Raw genomic sequence first — 21,973 nt, 5'->3', positions numbered from 1 at the left:
AAGCTATCCAAAGAAAGTGCGACTCAAGATAGTGATACAAATGTAAACATCCCAGTCACTGTCTCCTTGTCCTCTTTATCTCCCTGTGCTCCTTATCTCACTGTCTCCCTGTGCTCCCTATCTCCTTCTCTCAATGTCTCCCTGTCCTCTTTATCTCCCTGTCTCCTTCTCTCCCTATCTCCCTGTCTCCTTCTCTCCCTGTCTCTCTGCTGTGTTCTTGCCACTGCGCAGGACCGGGGCGATCCACGTGGGCGACCGTATCCTGGCCATCAACAGTGTGAGCCTGAAGGGGAAGCCCCTGAGCGAGGCAATCCACCTTCTGCAGATGGCCGGAGAGACCGTCACCCTCAAGATCAAGAAGCAGATTGACAGTGAGCGGGACACATTGCCCCTGCACACACACACACACGCACGCAGACACGCACACAAACAAACGCACGCACGCACGCACGCACGCACGCACGCAGACACGCACACAAACGCACGCACGCACGCACGCACGCACGCACGCACGCACGCACGCACGCACGCACACACACACACACACACAAACACACTCACACACACACAAACGAATGCACGCATGTGTCTCTGAATTCTAGTCTTAGAAGGCCTCTGTTGCTATACGTGTAGTTGTTTGACACACACAGATGTGGCCTGGATCTGCTCTGGAAGAAGGGCCTGGCCTATATGTAGGTATGACACGTCCACCTGACCCAAGTCAGATCTATGCCGGGAAGCTGCTCCTTCAGTTGTCATGCTGTACCTGTCCACGGGAGATGATGTCCAATTGCTTTAGGTGTACCTGTATGTATGAGTGACCAGGAAACAGTCTTGTTGTGGTTCTTGTGACTGTGCTGCTTTGCATACAAACAGCTAGCAGAGTCAGGTGTGGTGTCCTGACAAAGAAGGGTACACAAACTTCACCTGATTCCTCCCGGTGCAGCCAAGCCAAGGCTAGTGAACTAGTTCAGCTTAGAGTGGAATCTGAACTGAACTAAGTAGAGGAATTAGAATAGTTTATCAGCTCAAGGAACATCCCACATACAAAAAGCTTTTTTGTGCTTCCTGTCCTTTTATTGGTCTGGGCTATGGTGTTTAGATCAAGGGTGCATATGGGGTGTCTGCCCTGTTACCGTAGAGCAGTATGGATTTATGTATGAAATGGAAATGTACTGCAAATTTTATTTAAATAGCACATTTCATACATACAGGCAATCTAATGTGCTTTACATAAATAAAATCAAAAGGAAGATCCAAAGAAAAGATAAAGACAGGTGATACAAATATTATTATAAGGAAGGAAAGAACTTAATTACACGTACATGCAAAGTACATAAATAGAACAAAAACAATGTGGAAGTAGCCCCAACTGTGTGTTGATCTCTTTCAGAAGACCAAATAAAGCCATAATAGAATCCGTAATAGAGCACAGACAAAGGCCTTAAACCAAGCTAAGCCTGAGACTAGAGCCTTAAAATAGGCCCACCAGTCTCTTTTGGATCACCGAATAGAGAGCCATGGAGCAATAGCCGGAGTAGAATCCACAATAGAGCTCGATAGAGCCTTTTTTAGAGAAAGAGCTTAGCCCAAGAATAGAGCCTAAATAGAAGCCTGCCAATAGGTCTTAACCATAAGCCTGAAATGTCACTTCCCTGTCGGGAATGATCTGAGGTCTACTTTCAGAATTAAAGTGTATTATAACAGTTCTATAGAACATAGTTGGTTCCAGAACTCCGCAGTATAGCAGCTAAAAGCTGCCTCACCATGTTTCGTTCTGACAGCTATTGCCAGATTTATCCCCAGTGATCTCAGACGTTTTTAAGGTGTGTACACCTGAAACATATCTGCAGTTATATTGTCCTGTCCCATTTAGTGATTTATGAACAAGCAGGAGTGCTCTCTCTTTTAGAGGCTAATAATTATGCGTATATCAGGATTACCTGACTAGCCCACTGGAATAACTCACCATACCAGTTCTATTATGCAGCAGGGCAAACAGAGTGACTTTTTTTAGTTGTTTTCTTTAAACCAGAATCATGTCTTTAACTGTTTTCAGAGGCCCTTTTATATACCGTTACGTAACTCGCAACAATTGGAGGGGAAAGGTCTGCATGTTTAGAATGTTCTGGACGTTTCCACGAGGGTCTTCTTCTTTTTCACCCTCCCCTCCCTGTGACGCTCAGTGTCTGAGGAGAAAAAGCGGAGTGACTTGGAGACGGAACTGAGCGACAATGACAACGACAACGACGAGGACGAGATGACAGACTCGCAGAAGACCAATAAGCTGTCTGAGATCTACTCCACCACCATCCCCAGTGTCGATTCAGCCATGGAGTCGTGGGACGGCTCAGGCATTGACGCTGGCTACGGCAGCCAAGGTGACTCTCAGAGGCTGGCTAACACACACACACGCACACACACACACGCACACACACACACACACACACACACACACACACACCACACACACACACACACACACACACACACACACACACACACACACACACACACACACAGATTCAAGTTAACACACAGTCATGCACACAGTCATGCATGCACATCCCCCCAGTATCAACTCCATGTGGGGCGGCTCAGGCATCAATGCTGGCTACAGCAGTCAAGGTGACTCAGACAAAAGACAACACACACACAGGTGCGCGATGTGCGCTCGTCATGTGGCGGTTCCTGTTACAATTCACACCTCATACCTTTCAGTCAACACACATAGAAATAGTCTCAGTTTGTAGAACACACACACACACACCAACACACACACACAGACACACACCAACATACACACACACACACACTCACACCAACACACACACACACACACACACACACACACACACACACACACACACGCCAACACACACACATGCATACACACAGGCACACTACTCATTCACCATCTCACACACACACACTGAAACACACCTACACTAACTAATGCACACATTACATTCAACACACAATCACATGTTTGCACACACACACACACACACACACACACACACACACACACACACATACACACACACACTCACTCACTCTTCTGCACGTGATGCTGTCCTCTCCAGGGACGTACGGGCACCAGGTGGCTGGCATGGCTCTTCATCCCCATGAGTGGCGCAGTGCCAAGCAGAGAAATGCTTCACCCCCTCCTGCCCGCCGCAAGAATTATCCCTTCAGCGATGGAGGCTTCAGTGAAGATGACTGGGACAAACCCGCTGGGTATTCAACACGCAGCACACACACATGCACATAGGGCTGCACCATTATTTGAATTTTAATTGCGATCATGATTTTGGCTGCCACAATTAAATGAGCATGATCGTCTGCGTTTAAAATGCATTTAAAATGCGTGCTGGAAAACCGTTATTCTGTCACTTCCGGGTTTATAAACTACCTTAAAGTCCTCAGAGCGACGGTCATTTTTCAAGGTTGCATGGTTGCAGCCTTGAAGCTGCCTCTTACCTAAACATATGTGAGCCAGCTCCCTCCAGCAACTGCAAATTGTAAACAAAGATGACGGACCACACTCCGTTTACAGCTGTGTTGTGTTTTTTTTTACCGAGAAATAGACATTGTACTATCCGATAACACCGTTATTGTAACCAGCAACAATGGTTGATGTGATTTGTGATTTGTAATTTTTCTAACACTAGCAAGTTAGCCTAACGTTCTTTCAGCTTATTTTACCAACGTCACATGCTATCTTAAATTCGAATTCATTCGTAAAAATATCTTGCGTCAGACGTCTTCTTAGCGAGACATCAAGGTAGTAAGACAGCTATCTAACTTTTAAGTTAGGGCAAGAGATGTTAACCGAGGACACATCATATGCAAAAAGTGCGTTAGAGTTTTGTCTGCGCCGCATAGGAATACATAGTTCAACCACCAGAGATTTGACCACAAACCACAGTATGATGAATGCATTAAGACTGACGCTAACGTTACCTCACTGAATCACCGTCCATGTCCAACGTCAACCCAGAAAACCATAACAGCGACCCTGCATAGCGCGACAGGGTATTAATCCCAAATGTATTTATATTTAGCTTCAGGTGAATAAGAGCACTATAAGTTTTATTTTGATGCAAAGATTTGTACATTAGCCAGTTTGTAGCTCAACAATGGAAGTGGAAGCAGTGTTCTTGTTCATTTAAACGTGAAAGTGCAAAAAAATATGTTGTCCCTAAAATTAATGAATAATCGTGATCTCAATTTTGATGAAAATAATCGTGATTATGATTTTTGCCATAATCGTGTAGCCCTACACGCACACACACAAGTGCAAACACACACACACACACACAGTACAGGTGTAACACACACAAACACAAGTGCAAACGCATATGCATACACACGCACACACACACACACACACACACACACAGGTGTAAACAGACACACAGATATACACACTTGATGCACACAAACGCCCATAGGCATAAACAGGAACAGGTACAAAAGAGCAATCAAAGCACTATTACAAACTGTAGATACATGCACAGGCCTGTACAGAAACACTTCCAACCGATCAATCCAGAGCACATGCGGTCTACACACACACACAGCCGCAAACACACATACAGCGCTACAACAGACGGTACACACACACAACCACACAACCACACAAACTCACACAGGCACTACAGATCAATCCAGCACAGACAGATACACACATGTAGATTCTCTCTCTCTCACACACACACACACACACACACACACACACACACACACACACACACACACACACACACACACTCATACACACACACACCTACACACACACACACACACACACACACACACACACACACAAATCAATCCACTGCTCCACTTACACGCCCAACCCATCTCTCACTGCTGTGTTTGACTTAGCCTTCTTTTCTACCAGTTCACCTGGTAACACAGTTATGACCACAGTTGACATCTCTCAACTAATTAGCTGACTCGTAAACTCACTCAACACAGGAAGTGTGGAAAGTGCTGACTTGGCCCAGTACACACTGTAGAGCCAAGAGAGGGAGCCTTTGGATACAGATTGGTGTCTGGCCAAGGGTAAATACATTATACAGGATGTCAGGGTGTGTCCTTGTAGGGAAAGATCAAGCAGGCCAAGGATATTCTCCACCTCGCTTCACTAGCAACTTTAAAGACAATGGGGAGTTCCATTTCATGGTCATGGTCATGGTCAAGCTTACAGCCAACTAATATGCAAGCTTAAACACACACAAACACACTCTCTCACTCACTCACACGCACGCACGCACGCACGCACGCACACACACACACACACACACACACACACACACACACACAAACAAAATACATTTAAAGCCCTTATGCGCAATGTTTGCCAGAGCTGTAGTCATAAGTCTTACACAGACATTGTTTTTTTTCCTTTCTCCTGCAGCACATAGTTCAGCTCCACTTACTGTAACCAGATCTTTTCCTATCTCCGAGTGAGAAAGAATAGTCAGCTAGATTACATAACGATCTGTGCTCACTGTGCTGTTCCTTCTCCACTTCCTTCTGGTTCTTTTCTTCATCACTTCATCCCCCTGTTTGTACTCCTCTGTTCTTCGTCTCCATGCGCTAAGTGCAGTTCACCAGGGCTCACGTCCACACACTAAGGCACAAGTGAAGATTAGTAACAAATGTTAGAAACTTCTGAGCCTTACTAAAGCAACATTTGAGTATGTGCTGGGCCTAAATGTTTCTGCAGTGATACTACAAGTAAAGGGGTGTTTATCATCAAAACTATACAGTGGAATGTTCTAGAACTGAAGCCACTGTGCTGAGGTGTACACCTTAAGCACACATACAGTACACTTAGCCCATGTTATAGTTGGCCGATCTTCACCGTCACGAGTGTCTGAATGTTTATTCTCTGATCTTGTGTTTTCTTGACTTCCTGGAACCTGCGTTGTGTGGACAAGCACAGTCCTGCACAAGACTCCAACTCGCAACCTTGACCATGGGAGGCGGTTGTGCTAGCAAGGAGGCTGAAATTGTGGCAGTTTTAAATCTGTGGCACAGACCCAGGTTTAGGCCAGACTCAGCTGTAGACTTCTCAGTATGCAGTGAGGGCAAAGTCCTGCTATGAATCCCAGGGCTCTTATAGTAAAGCTGAGGACTCCTAAACCCAACAGAATAGAATCACTTGAAGTGAAAAGCATGATGTGTTGTTGTTCTATGATCAGCTAGCGGTTTTTATCTGTAACTGGTGCAAGTATACATTTACAGAAATGCCTATTTTGTTTTCTTATGGTATGAGTATATAGCAGTACGCTTCTGTCTCTGGTGCAAGTTTGTCGCCAGCCTCATGGTGTGGGAATGGTGTTGGTCCAGGGGTTTCATTATTAAATGTTCTTGTAGTATGGGTGTACAGCAGTGTGTTGTTGTGGCTGCTGCAGGTTCATGGGCCAGCCACATGGCGAGGGCATGGTTCTGGACCAGGAGGACCCGTTCTGGTGCCAAGCTCTGGAGGACCTGGAGACATGCGGGCAGTCAGAGCTGCTGAGGGAGATTGAGGTAAACTATTAGCAATGCACACACACACACACACACACACACACACACACACACACACACACACACACACACACACACACACACACACACACACACACACACACACTTCAAGCACACACATTCTCACTCATGTATGACCTGTAGAACAACATTGGAGATTTGACCTCAAACAATAACATTGCAAGGCAAGGTTAGTACTGTATTCAGGGCATCATAAAGCTGTCTGTGGACCCATATTTCATGTCAGCATCTTCCCCTTCAAATGATTTAGTTGAAATGTGGGTGTTGATTCAGCAGCTGTTTTACCCCGCATCATACCATTTACATGATGACAGGCTTGAGGATAGAAAGTTGTGAGAACATTTTAGTTTTTCTGTGGAAAATGTTTTTATCAGTGAAAAAAAAGAGACTCAGGTTCCAGATTCTGGTGAAGAGGATGCATCTGTTTATTGGTATATTATTCATAAAGTCCACCTGTCAAGTTTGTTGGCAGTGGCAGCTACTCTTTTTACTGATATTCTACACTCATCAGCAGTAGAGTTCCATTCTTTGAACCAGAATCCTCCCAAGTACCTTCAGCAAGGTGTAAAATAAAGTTAGCATGCGTTATTCCTCGCCATCTTAGCCAGAAATACACATAGAGATTTGTACAGCCTTTCACTGGTTTGTTTCACAAGGGAAGTATGCGATATAAGATAAGACAGCTTAGAGAAAGAAAAAATAAAGAAATGCGAAAGAATGGAAAATCTCATCTGAGGAAGTGGTGACAAATTAGTCACACGCACATTTCCAAACACAAATGATCCACTGTGTGGATTGGCTCATACCCCAAACACTGTCCCCCATCATACTTGCTGCTGGTAGATTTTGACACATAGACTATTCTGAAGGGTGTGTTAGGAGATGCAGCGCTAACATTGACTTCTAGTGTCCTGTCTTCTAGTAGCCTTATTGATGATAAAGCTGAACTGGGGATGGTCGTGTCCGGCCTGGTTCCAGTCCAGATCTGTCACGGATCCGGTCCTGACCTTGCCCAGGGTCATCAGCTGTCTGGGCTTCGACTCATTGCCTTAGATGAGGGTGTGAGTGGAGATGATTGATTATAGTTATGACACACCGTCAATACTGTCAAACGATGTGGGCCGCTTAGTAGGAAATGCTGATTGTGTACATACGACCCCAGATTTACAGACGCCTCTAGAGGGGTGGGTGCGGCCTTGTTGGCATAATTTTACAGCACATTTGTTGTACAGCAGCCATGGACATAAGCAGTTTGTGTTTCTACTGTGAAGAAGTGGAAAGTGGATTTACATTTTTTATTTAAAAAAAAAGGGAAAGAATTTCTCACAGTTTTGAAACACCCTCTGGTGAGTTTTTAAACGTAACCACGGGTGTCTGGGCATATCATTATTTGCATTCAGAGTGAAAGCCTGGCGACCCACAGGCTGCTCAAAATGCCTGGGACAGCTCTTCAAACACACACACACATACACACACACACACACACACACTTCCTCTCAGTCTCTCCTCATAAGCCTGTCAGGGTTTGTTCCGTCAAAGATGCTTGGTGCTGAGACCCTGTGAGACAGGATGAGAAAACCATATGGACGTCTCCACTCCCTGCCGAAGGCCACAGTGTTCTTAAGGCTGCTGCTGCTGCTGTCTGCTGTGGCGTTTGTTCTGAACACAAGCTGGGGTTTCAGGTCTCTGTGGTCGCATTGGGAGAGCTAGTTATATTTAGAAACTGTTTAACTTGGGCCTGTTTCACAGAACACAGAACATTTTTTAGCAGCCAGTATTTACACATGATTCTCCAGAATTTAAGAGACTGAGAGACATAAAGCTGATGAGCACTCAATAAAAGATCCTTCTTGTGTAAAGAGGAATTTTGGTGGGGAAAGGTCCACAATTTTTCCAACTATTTAAAATCCAGATGAATATCCTTAGCTTCTCAGAGACCAGCCAGTGCAGCTATCAAGCAATATAAGCCCAAGACTTCAGATTAGCATCAGATTTGCCTCAAACTATATGGTTTGGTGAGGTGATATTTTGGTCTTTGTGAAATATTTTACTCTTTGTACAATTTCACTATCACAAATTAAGGAAAAAGATTGCATTTAATGTTACTGATACATCAACTGCATTAACACTGCAACCTCTTCTTGCTGTTTGTGCCTGTATGCCCATAGGCTCTTACAGAGGGTGACGTGATATCAAGGAACAAAGGCATTGCAGTTGTTCAATGTGGCTGTCAATGATATTCAACATGCTGTTAGGCTCTTAGTGGTTTTTACTATATTAGGTACTGACTACTGACCTACTAGGTAGGTTTTCTAGAGATAGTGTCTCTGGCTTGTCATAAACCACAGAGGCTTGTCTATCTGACAATATTCAGTAAGCTAGCATGTGCTGGGCACATTTACCACAATTAGGGTGACCGACGTCCTCTTTTACACGGACATGTACTCTTTTCGAGACCTAAAAAATGCATCAGGCTTTAATAGTTTAAAGTTGAACATAGTAATGTAGTCAAATTTTGTAGTGTTCACATGGCAACAACCTCTGACCCTCCAACAGGCCTCCATAATGACGGGCAGCGCCCTGAGCCTGGGCGTGGATGGGCACAAACCCCCCCACGGCGATCCACTTGGCCCAGCAGGCCTGAGCACGCTGCAAAAGAACCAACTGCTGCACGAGGGCAAGAACAAGAACACGCTACGTGTGTCGGAGAAGACATGGGAGTCACGGCGCATCAAGGAGGAGATGCAGGAGATTCTGTCCCCAACACCACTGGAGCTCCTCAAGGTGCCAGCTTCAGTTGTCTGTTTCAGTGACTGCAGTATCCACCTATCCATCTCTGAGTCTGAGTCTCTGAGCCTAGACAAGAGAGCTGTAGGATATGTTTTCTCATACATGACATTTGTGGGAGAAAATTGAGCCATTTAAAATATTTGACATTTGAACTATTGACACATATTCCAAAAGGTAAGGCAGCTCGGAGCTTCAGATGAAAAACATGTTTGCTGAAACCAAACTTCCTCTCCTTACCATACTCATACTACATTCCCTACTCATAATGACTTTGGAGACAAATTTGAAACATTTGAGACATTTTACATTTAAACCATTGAGACATACGCCAAATGGAAATCACTGACCACTCAAGATTTTTGTGTAGCAAGTGCTTTCTATACCCAGGCTTAAGTGGGGATCAAGATTCTGGATTCCAGATTCCAGATTCCAGATTTTTGTAGTGTTGTTCCAGAAGACAGAGCCGAGGGATCAGCATGTAAAGATGGAGCCGTAAAGGGGAAAGCTTCTAGAGAATTCTGCAGGATTAAGAGCCTTCTATGAGGGCTCTGTGGCATTGCCAGGGCTTTGTAAGGTATCAGAGCTCTATTCCCGTGTAGTCCAGCTTGATTTACCTACATGCCTCATCCTTTCAGCACCAATTCTAGAGTACAGACACTTACAATACCCACTGCTTTATCTAATGAGTATTAGTATTGTTACATGTTCATTTTGTCTTTCACCATAAACACAAAGTCTCACACTCACACTGGGTCATCTGACCTGCTTGGCCACTACATCGCTGCTTGCAGCTTGATTTGTTATTGACTTAGTATTTAACAGCAAATACAAATTGTACAGTACATATTTTGAGCATTCTATACTTAAAATGTATTGTTATATATGAAGTATTGACAGTGCAGAAGGTGGTATGAGAAATATAGTCAACCATAGATCATATGGGTGACATAGCATGATTGGTGGTATTGATGACATAGCCTGATAGGTAGTTGATAAATACAGGCTCATGGGTTCTGTGGCTGACAAAACATGGTAGGTTGTATGATGACAAGATAGTTATGAGTGACATAGTGTAATTGGTGTCACGGGTGGCATAAAGCAATATGGTATTGGTTGACATTGTGTGGTCATGTTTTTGACTGTCTAAGGTTACTGTGATGAAAGATCCCGAGCGAGATGACTTTGGCTTCAGTGTGTCAGACGGCTTCCTGGAGAAAGGCGTTTATGTAAACATGATCCGACCCGACGGGCCTGCTGACCGCTCAGGACTCAAACCGTTCGATCGCATCCTCCAGGTAAGCATGCAAAAGGCCTATGATTAAATAATTGGTTGCCTGCGCAAATGGAAAATTCCATCATGTTTTACCGTGCGCACACACACACATACACACATACATACACACACACACACACAAAAACAACCTTAAGATTTGTTGTTGCTTCAGGCTCTTTCAAAGTTTACTGTAGTGTAAATTTAGACACAATGGATCTGGTTTTGATTAAACTCTAATAGCTATAAATAAAGTCTTCCTATTTGAGCTTGCTAGGCACCCATAGATATTTGCGGTAAAAATCACATTGGCTTTTTAAAGTCTGCCAGTGGAGAAACAAAAACATGCCCAGCATGTATCCTTCTGCTCCAGAGGCAATGGCTGTGGTCAAATAGGCCTAGTCATGGATGTAAAACATCTTGAGGTCAAGAGAAGATTTTAAGAAGAATTCACAAGGACAAGCACAAAGACAACCACGATGCTAAGAGCTAAGGTGCTAATTATGCGATGGCGGATGTTATTGACATGGTTCATGTGGATTGTTTGTTGTTGCTGCCGCCAGGAATGATGAGACGGCATATCCTTTCCATTCGTAAGGAATATTCCAGTGTACCCTATGCTGAAGGAGATATGAAAGGAAGCATTGAACCAACTTTCCTTTAGCATTTAGATAATTCGACGAGCACTTATTATGGCTTCCACTTAGATACTTCTAGGTTATTTCACTCTGTAAGGAACCATTCTAAACAAAAAAGACTATTCAGCCCTTGTCTTGATCACTTTGTAAACAGCACGTTGGCCAGTCAAAACAGGTTTTTTATACCTCAGGGTGCCGTGAAACCTTTTGGAGACAGATTTCTTGTTACTTTTAACAGTTATCCTCGTTTTGTTTATGGGAACCTTAACCTGTAGGTCCAGTTAAAGCTGCCTCCATCAGAGCTGCACAGGCAACCCGAGGAGGTTGTTATGCAACTCTTTTGTTCTCAGATGGATATGGCCATGGCTCAGGTCCAAACCCAACTCACAGTCTTTTCTTCGTGGATATAATAAGGCTTGAGTAATAATATCATAATGAGATGTAGAAAGTAGGATGTCTATACAAATATTTCGTAAAAACCTTGGGACAATTTGCCTCAGTATCTTTATTTTTTAAGACCTTGGGCATGTTTCTCACTCTTTGCCTCTGTGTAATCCATCATTGTTTTTTTTTTTTAAATCCTCTGTCCCTCTCCTTTTCTGTCACAACCTTCTGAGCTACTGGCAGATCTATACTTGCCAGGGACAAGTCTTGGTTAGGGCCTGATAATAAGTTCAAAGGGGGAAAATTAAAAACTTTATATTTACAGAAAAGATATGTCCATCCACTTGTCTCTGATTGCTGTTTTCTACCACCTCCATGCTATATTCCATTTTACCTTGCAGCGAACACTGCAGTGTAATCCATGCAGAAGCTCATCTTCTTGTCTGGTTGTGTGGGGTTAGGATTAGGGCTTCACATTGTAGTGTAGTTTATGATGGTAGTCTAGTAGCAGCGGTAGTGTCTAGATCAGTGGTTCTCAACCCTTGGGTCGCGACCCAAATTTGGGTCGCCTGAGTTTCTGAAAGGGTCGCAAGACGAATTCTAAATGTAAAACTTTTTTTTCAAGCAATGCTCCCTCTGTCCATTAGGGAATCCCTGTCCCCAGTTCTGACATCAAACTACAGAAGCCGGCAATGGTTCTGCACGTAGGCCTATCTAACAATAACATGTTCGAACATTCAGCCAATTAAATTTGCATATAAGATATTTCAAATGTATCAACATGTATTGCGCGATAATATGCTCTGACATGACCAGAGAATGTCTAGAGGCGACTAGTGTAGGCAAAAAGTCAACAGAGTATCTTCGTGTAAAACGAGTACCAGCTCAGATATGACTTCTTCTGAAGAACCAAAGAGGGAGTTTTTCAGGCTTGTGACCCGGTATTTCTGAAATATGGATTTACATATTGCCCCCCCCAAAAAAACAACAAAAAAAAACATTTTAACGTGCCATCATCACTGTTTAGGAGCAGGCACTGCGTGCATCCTAGCTGGTCTCCTACCGACTAGCTCAGAGCAAAACGTCCCATACGGTTGCAGAAGTTGCCATCGATTTGTGCACTGCACTCATAGGTGAAAAAGAAGCAGCGAACAATTCCCGTGACAAACGACACTGTTCATGTGAGGATATGTGAATATGTCAAATGATGTTGAGCAGCAGATCACTGAACGTCTCTGCGCTTTTGACTTTATCGCCTTTACAACTCGATGAATCCACAGACGTGGCTAGCCATGCCATTCTCTTGGTTTACGTGCGGTATGTGCAGAATGATGACTTTGAAGAGCAGTTCTTATTTAATTCAGATTTGCCAACATTTACCACTGCAGGCAGCATAGATTTTTTTCTGCAATGGACACATACTTTAACTCAGTCAGCTCTCCTGGTCAAAGTATGTTGGTGTGACAACGGATGGGGCAGTCTCGAAAACATTCAGGGATCTCATTTACTATTTGAACATGTCCTTTACTCATTAAGAAGTTGAGCATGTAAGTAAGGATTTCTCATTTAGAAAATCAACATAAGTCCTGTGATAAGTGGAACATGTTTGTCCATCTCTGACTAAAAAGGTGAACATGTAAGTCCATGGATTCTTCTTAAGAAGTTGAAAATGTATGGCTTAAGTCCATTTTTGTTCAAAGAAGTTCAGAAGTCCATGATTGCATAACTGATCCTGACTTTTAAACAGTTGCATGTGTTTTCAATGGTAAAACAGTGGTATAGTATTAAGCCTAGAAGTAGTGGTAGTAATCATAATAATAAAATAATAATACAATTGTTAAATAATTGGTCTGATGATTCTTGCTGATTATTAATTTGTGGGTCGCAACTGCACTGGTATCTAAAAATTTGGGTCATGGAGCAAAAAAGGTTGAGAACCACTGGTCTAGATCGTTATGCTCATGTCCTCTGCGCTCCTCTGTCCAGGTGAACCACGTGCGTACAAGGGATTTTGACTGCTGCCTGGCCGTGCCCCTCATCACCGAGGCGGGTGACAAGCTGGAGCTGGTGATCAGCCGTAACCCACTGGCACAGAACTCACCCACACTGCCCCACGACTGCCACGAGCTGTCCTCTAACATGGCCCCCCACGGGCGGGAGCACCTGCACCACACAAGCACAATGGACCTGTGACGACCAGATGATGATGACGCATACGACTCCAAGTCATCTCCGGGAAAGAGACAATTCGGGACATTTAGACTCTCCTGAGGGGAGGAATGCCATTGGTCCACTGCTGTCTGAGCCCCTGACTACAGGATCATTCACACTGGGAAAACTAGGCCTAAAAAATCCTTAAAAGTATAGTCCTTGATGCTGGTGAAAGACTGTTGATATTTAAACTCAACAGTCTATCAAATACACCCTTGCCCTCAGCGTACCTGAACCGCCCCTTGTTGTTGATTGGCTGGAAAAGTGTATAGCTTGGTCAGAGGCACTTTTTTTCCATTTACAGAGCCAGGACTGTGCACAAACATGGATGGACTGAGAAATACAGGTAAAATTTTACTGAATTTGACAAAAAGTGCAATGGATCTTAATCAAGGACTACACCTTCAACTACACAGGTGTCAATAGAGGATCGCCAATGCCTTGAATACCCTGATAACGGTTTACACTGGAACAGACCTAGACCAGGGGCAAGTCTACGCCAGATCTAGGCGCTATCCTTGTAGTTGTGTTCAGAAAATTGCCATGACTGCATAAGTCGCCAGTTGCCATGACTACTGTAATGTTCTCAACTTTGTCAAAAGATTTCACAAACCTGCACAAGGAGGTCAATTAAGCTTCATTTCATTGTTGGAATATTTTTGGAAGTTTGCGTTCAACTTTATCTATGATTGGACTAGAACTCGTCCAGTTTAACCTCAAGCGTTTCAAAGCATGCTGTACCTGTAGCTGCTGTTTGTGTGAAGTGTTTTAATTTCAGCCAGTGATGTGGAACTGTGTCATCCTGCACAGAAGTTGCTATTCACGGTCCAGGGTAGTTGCCATGATAAGAAGGGGTTATTTAGGACCCTTTCTTTACATATCCAAAGCACAGCCCTTTTGTCCCATCTGAAAATACTGCAAAAATAGAGGGGTAGAGAAAAGAGTAGTCATGCTTTGTTTGGAGGGTTTCTGTCTTTATGTCATCGATGTTACATTTTGGAAAGCGTTTCAACTTCAAGGACACAAATAGAAATATTTTCTTTGAGCTTTAATCTGGGTTGTTTAAAGAAGGGAATGTTCTTTTAAAAGGGTCCACACAGTGCTGTTACTCACACACCCAGAAAACGGACAGAGAACAGTAGAGAACAAAAGCAGACACAGACGGCCTGCTGTTTCACAGAGGGGTCAGGCACAACGTAACAATATGTCCTCTTTGATTTCTCAGCCGAGACTAAACCTCTCTCACCAGGATTCAGCACACTGAGAGTGTGTGTGTGTGTGTATGTGTGTGTGGGGGGTGTGTGGGTGGTTGAGAGAGAGAGAGAGAGAGAGAGAGAAAAGAAAAAGAAAGAAAGAAAGACCTCTCCAGTTTCACGGTGTCTGTCTTCTCTTATGAACATTAGACCTCATCTGATGTCACCATCAGGATGACAAATGAGGTTTTGCCGTCTGGTTTTAATGGATGTTAGGCTGGGGTCTACATCCCAGAATCCCCATGGCTGCACGCATGTTCTTGGGAACTCAGTAGGTCCCTATATCTCATTCATTCCATTCACATTGAACATCAGTAACAGAGAGACACACTAATCGTGATCTCAATTTTGATGAAAAATAATCGTGATTATGATTTTTGCCATAATCGTGTAGCCCTACACGCACACACACAAGTGCAAACACACACACACACACACACACACAGTACAGGTGTAACACACACAAACACAAGTGCAAACGCATATGCATACACACGCACACACACACACACACACACACACACACAGGTGTAAACAGACACACAGATATACACCCTTGATGCACACAAACACCCATAGGCATAAACAGGAACAGGTACAAAAGAGCAATCAAAGCACTATTACAAACTGTAGATACATGCACAGGCCTGTACAGAAACACTTCCAACCGATCAATCCAGAGCACATGCAGTCTACACACACACACAGCCGCAAACACACATACAGCGCTACAACAGACGGTACACACACACAACCACACAACCACACAAACTCACACAGGCACTACAGATCAATCCAGCACAGACAGATACACACATGTAGATTCTCTCTCTCTCACACACACACACACACACACACACACACACACAGACACACACACACACACACACACACACGGACACAGAGTGACGCACAGACTTGCATACATACTCATACACAGGCACGCGCACACACGCACACACACACACACACACACACACACACACACACACACACACACACACACACATACACACATAACAACACCTTCTGCCACACAAGTTGCATAATGTAGCATCCATGCCACAACCAGCTCAACCTGAAAGCCTCAAGGTCACATTTTTTCCTCTAACGATGGATGTGAAGCCAAGCGGTCACCCACTATGCGGCCTAAAACAACAGCCATGTACCCCTTTCCACATCCACCCCCTACCCACCACACATACACACCCCTGCCTTTCCATCACCTCTATTTCCAAAACACTGGCCCTAATAAGTGCTTGGGAAAAATGGCGGGCATGGTAACGAACACTGTTGGGTCCCCGCTGCTGCCCATTTGGTACAGAGGTCAGACCTCAAAGGCCATGGGCCGCTGTGGGAACACATTGCCCTTGGCAACTAGCAGTTGGTCCACATTCATAATCCCACTCATAGCTCTATGCTTGACCAGTCCCCCTTTTTTGAAGTTAGTCCTCTGAGACCCGTGCAAGTACAATGGACTATTCGAAACATGGTATGGCTATTACTGCCCATTCGCTGACATTTTCCAGCAAAACACTGCAAGAGGTCCGACACATTTTCAAACAAAGAGGCAATGAAGAACCATGTATTTAACAATCTAATGGCAGTAGACTTGCAGACGGTTGAAGTGAAGGGTCTTTAACCAGCCTTTTCCCAAGCCTTTGGGCCCAACCTGGGCCAGAGCTGTTTTCATTCCCTGATATTCACGACCTCTGTCCTACTTTGGTGGCTAATACTGTGAGTCTGTCCAGGCCTACAGGACAACTGGACTGCTTTACTGCTTTTGCCTCCTGTCAGTTTCACACACACAACCTCTGGCCCCTCCATACATCTAACGATCTAAACAAAAAACAACAGGAAACGTACCAGAGAAGAATCTTGAACAATACAATGGATGTTTTGGAAATGGTTAGACGCTCGGGGAAGAGTTTTTCTGTTTCAGAAGACTGGGCACAGGCTTGTTGTTGATTTTTTTTTTTTTTTCATTTTTTTCACTCTTTCGTTTAGCCTCTCCAGAAACTCTATTGCCTATTTATGTGTATTTTTAGGACTGGACTTCTCATGTGGTCGGTTCATTTCAGCCCACACAAAAATGCTATTTTTGATGCCGGCCCTCCTGGGTCACAAAGTCCACCCACCCCTTTTGCCAAAACACTGCTGCTGGTAATTGTGGCTGGATTAGTTGGGAATAATTTCCTTGCCCCGCAGCCCCTGGCTCCCCTGTTGGAAAGCACAAGTAAGATCCATTTGCAATAAAGCAGAAAGCACTCATTGTTCTGCCCGTCGCTGGAGAACTCTTGCAGGAAGGAGCTCTGTGTCCTGCACACATATTATGAGACTGGCCACACCACACTGCCTGCCTGCCTGCCTGCCTGCTCTGTCTCTCTCTCTCTCTCTCTCTCTCTCTCTCTCTCTCTCTCTCTCTCTCTCTCTCTCTCTCTCTCTCTCTCTCTCTGGCTCTGACTTTCTTGCTCTGTCTCTCTCTCTTTCTCCCACACACTTTCTGTCACTCCCTTTCTCTCTTTCATTCTTTCTTTCAGGTTTTTTTCCTTCCTTTGAGGCACTTATGTAACTCCACTAAATGACTATGAAAAAAAAAGTGTCCCCACAAAGACGGAGGGGAAAAGTACAGCACCGTTGTTGTTTATTTGGGACTTTCAATGGCTGGATGGATTCACAGCACATTGACTTTTACTTTGTCAGCGGGCGTCTGAGAAATGTATTTGCACGGTGATGGTGCCAGTTCAAGCTGCTCCTCAGAACTGAGGTCAACACCAAGGAAAATTGACCAGCCGAAGTGTATTATTTACAAGTGAAAATGGGAATCACGGATCAAAGTATATTGATGTTGTGTGATGGAAAATTTGACATTGAACAGACCAGTCCCAAAACCTTTCTTTTTATTTGTTTCGTGTTGTTTTCTAAGGACCTGTTCTAAGTGTTGCCATTCAGTGAATGGGCTTGTTTGTTTGCAGTGTTGTGTCTGAAGTGTAAGGGGTTTAGGGAATTGGATTTGTACCATTTTAAGTGTCATTGCTATTTCTGTGTAATATGTAGTATTTTATTGTGCATACCGTACAAGAGTTTAAAAAAAGGACAAGTGTGTTTTTATATGCAAGACTGCTGTCTGACAAGGCCCCTACAATGATTTTACATGAGCTTTATAAAAGGCGCTACATACATATGCTCATCCCTATGCATTTAAAAGGAGAAATTAATGTATGCATTGACATTGATGTGTATTTTTAAATGTGTAATATCAAAGTTTATTCTCTGTATAGTATTTTTCTATGACCCCCTCACCCATAAGCCCATCTGAAACAGCCAGAAAGCCTCGGACTCACTGTATTGGCCTAGCTGGATGTGAGGTGTGAGGTGTATGGATGGGACTTACTGTGCCAATGAACTCCTTTTCAGAAAAAGAAAATTAAAATAAAAAAATAAAAGTGAACATAGACATGTTCTTTTTATATGCATGCATATTGCGTAAACCTAGTGACAGACATTTGGGTGAATGGAAACTCAAAAGTATATTGCATGACCATACCTCACCTTCAACCTAAGCAAGCGTAAAGCTGTCTGCTTGTGTATTTATTTTTGCCATCCATTTCTGCTTAATATACTACTTTAACTTTCTTACCACTTTTAACTTTTAACTGACTTCCAAACATCTATTAACAAAACCCCTCCTTTTGTTCAAACATACATGTCCTACACTTGTTCAAAATGTCTTGAATGTTTTTCAGTACAACCATAATTGTGCATTTATATTAGTAGTACCTAGCATACCAGTGACTTACTACAGAAACTAAAAATGAATTTTAGCAATCAGAGCTAGTGTTAAACTTGAGGCATTCATGTATGAACACTTTGTACTCACTGGTCCTGTAAAAACTCAAGTTAGGCTTCATCACAGATCTACCTGCTTTAAAAAAAAAAAGCAATTCTGCGAGGTTGTTCTGTTCTTTGAGGTATTGGAACCCTGCCAAATGGCATAGAGGTAAAACGGATTTAAATGTATCTCATCCCCTCCCCTCCCCACTTTCTCCGTTCCACTCCACCTCCCCTCCATCACTAACTTACGTAAGGTTTTCTTCTTCTTCAAGAGTTTAATCGCCTCAAATGGGGCGTGTTGTTAAGCAGAGCCAGCCAATGTATCAGTTGTAATAAGTCGGCGTGGCAACCGTTCAGCAGATTCCTTGGCCCACTCCCGTTCATCCGACAGGATTCTTCCTCGCACCTGCTCGGAAAAAGCACCAGCACTATTTATACTTGCCCGTGGGCCAGGGCTTTAGATGGCCGCTCTGGCACCGCTGTTCGCCCTGCGTGAGGTGGTGCTCGCCAGGAAACACACACACACACACCACACACATGTCCTGTCACTCACTCAGGCACTGTTCCCAAGAGTGGTAGAGGGGCAGACGTTGCTGCCTGCTGTTCAGTCAATAGGGGAAAAGCTGATTTGAAGTCTAAGAAAATGGGTTCTTAGCATAGGCACCATGCAAACATCTCCCAACACCTCAGTAGGATTTTCTAATGTCTCTGTTTTTTGTTTTGGAAGAAATTAAAAGCTATAACATGAAATTCAGCTCGTCACTTAAGGCTCTAGTGCTCTCTTTAGAGTGTAAAGGTTTCTGTGCTGTTACCCTGGAGGCTTGCAATTTAACAGCATGAAGACTATAGGCCCACTGACTGAACCGTGTAAAGACTACAGGGCCCATGATTCAAGTGTACAATGACCAGCGATCCAGTTAGAAACTCCACAGGTCCAGAATAAAGATTACAAGCTGAGCATTGTAGGAATGTCACCTTTTCATAAAGGCAGAGCCATAAGGAATTAAGTGTTCTTTGCACTGTGCCAAAGAAAACCATGTTCTCATGTTCAACTGGCTTAAAGCTGGGGCTCTGCCAAGGTACAGTGACTAAATTGTCTCCAGGACAAGCCAAACCATGATTGCACAGAAGTAAATCTGAAGCCAAAGAACATAGTTTTGTGAAAATCCATTAAATATGTCTGTACATGTCTAATGTATTTGTCAGTCTCAGTTATACAACAAGATAGATAGATAGATAGATAGAACTGTGCAAAAAAAGGAATACTGTTCCTGACCTTGCATGCAAGGTTTTCAACATAAAACAGTCAGAGCACAACGTGATCATTTTGAAATATTTTATTATGCTTTTTTTTTTCCGGAACAAAGTTGTCAAATAACAAATGTCTTTATTGTAATAGCAAAGAGCACTTACTAAAACGGCTTTGTATGTTTCATTAGAAATTGTACTAACAAATGACTGCACAAAGCAATGAGGAAAGAGACTAACCAAGTCTGAAGGTAATATGAAAAATAGGAGTGGAAACATATTTTCCCAGCCCAAAAACTGGACACATGGCAAACAGCATACCCATCACTGCAGAAAGGTGGTCAAATCTGTTAAGTCTGTCTAGGGCTTAGCCTTGTTAAGAGATAGGGTGGGGGGCGGCATTGTGGAAATGTGATGTTTGCGGTGAAGTTCTGTATGGGACTCGGGACCAATCTCAGTGCTTATCTTAGAAACCAGGTCTATCTGGAATTTTGATTCTCCTGCAGTGCCATTCAATGTCATTGCTGATTATTTAATTCAGTTGTCTGTTATATGTCGCTGAATTCACTGTAAAAACAAATCTGGAGTTGTATCAGTATCATCTATTGATTGGTTTGGTCTAAACAGGTTTACCAGAGTTAATCCTGTTAATGGAGTGGTCGGTATATTCACAAGTCACCTTTGAAAATGTGAAAGCTTCAATCATGACAGAAGTGTTGGACTGTTTTATCGTTTAAACAATAGCTTGATTTAAAGGCTTGACAGACAGCTCATAGTCTAGCCAAAGGGTCAGATATGTTTGATTAAGTGAGTGGCTGTGGCTGTCACATGCCTGTGGACAGCTGGAATGACAGGGAAGATTGATGACTGACATTTCACACGCTCAAGGAGTCCCATTTTAATTTTGCCACAGACCAACTCGGTGCCCCGGTGCCCAAGGACAACCTCCTCTTGCTTCCGTCACCCAAGGTCTGCCAAGCCACCAGTCCCTGACGTGATGCCTGCCTCCCGCTTTGTCTAGATTTACTATCTGGCACATTCAACAGGATTTATTGTCATGCTGCTAGCCCAAACACAAGTGAATGGAATTGCATCTGATTTATGCCAAATCCCACAATGCATCTGCCATCTTGGGGGCGTCACTGCGTTTTACTCAATCCTGTCTCTATGTTTTTTTTTTATACCTTTCCCTAAGCGTTACCGGTGTCCTGGCTTGGCATGTGAAGCACGTAATAGGTGTGTTTAAATAGCCTGGCATTGGTGTGAGGACAGCATTAGGGGACAGCTTGTGGTGACTGATTCTTCATAGGTATTATGAGCCATTAGACGTCTGGGTGATGGGTAGGCCATGGGGCTTTGGGACAGTGTGAACAGACTGGTCATTTTCCATAGGTAGGTAGGTAGGTAGGTAGGTGTGTAAGCAGTGGACAAATCACCTCTTTCGGATGGTGAGGTACTGAACTGCACAAGTATGTTGCGGTTTCTATGGGTTGGAAAAGCTAGTAATGTGCTTATCGCTGACAAAAAGCAAAAGGCTTTTTCAAAGAATAATGTTTATTATGAAATAAAAAAAAAGGTTTTAGGTACTGTAAAACCTGTTCTAATACATTTCAAATTTTTGTCTCACAGGTTCATTTAAAAAATAAAAAAAATTAAACATTTTCTTTTTCCCCCAAATTTTTGATTAAAATCTCGCTTCATAGACTTCAAAAACATTCACTGTGTACTATACTTTTTCCTCACTAAAAAGACAGATAGGTAAGATCCCTGAAGGG

The 21,973-nt window shown here is 43.4% G+C and overlaps 1 protein-coding gene across 1 annotated transcript in view; it reads left to right on the top strand.

The window, feature by feature from the left end:
- The window catches only part of grip2b (glutamate receptor interacting protein 2b), a gene marked incomplete at its 5' end in the record, with an annotated part of 125,826 nt that extends 111,905 nt beyond the window's left edge, over positions 1 to 13,921 (top strand). Inside the window, 7 exons of the mRNA XM_080846383.1 lie at positions 232 to 371; positions 2,187 to 2,381; positions 3,087 to 3,240; positions 6,432 to 6,549; positions 9,127 to 9,354; positions 10,509 to 10,655; positions 13,639 to 13,921. Of these exons, the coding sequence (XP_080702509.1) occupies positions 232 to 371; positions 2,187 to 2,381; positions 3,087 to 3,240; positions 6,432 to 6,549; positions 9,127 to 9,354; positions 10,509 to 10,655; positions 13,639 to 13,845 (1,189 nt within the window). The 3' untranslated portion in view covers positions 13,846 to 13,921. The remainder of the gene's footprint in view (positions 1 to 231; positions 372 to 2,186; positions 2,382 to 3,086; positions 3,241 to 6,431; positions 6,550 to 9,126; positions 9,355 to 10,508; positions 10,656 to 13,638) is intronic.
- Positions 13,922 to 21,973: the final 8,052 nt, after the last annotated feature.

The sequence above is a fragment of the Sprattus sprattus genome (assembly GCF_963457725.1).
Source record: "Sprattus sprattus genome assembly, chromosome: 10".
Taxonomy (NCBI): Eukaryota; Metazoa; Chordata; class Actinopteri; order Clupeiformes; family Clupeidae; genus Sprattus; species Sprattus sprattus.
This window is presented reverse-complemented; position numbering and strand designations above follow the sequence as displayed.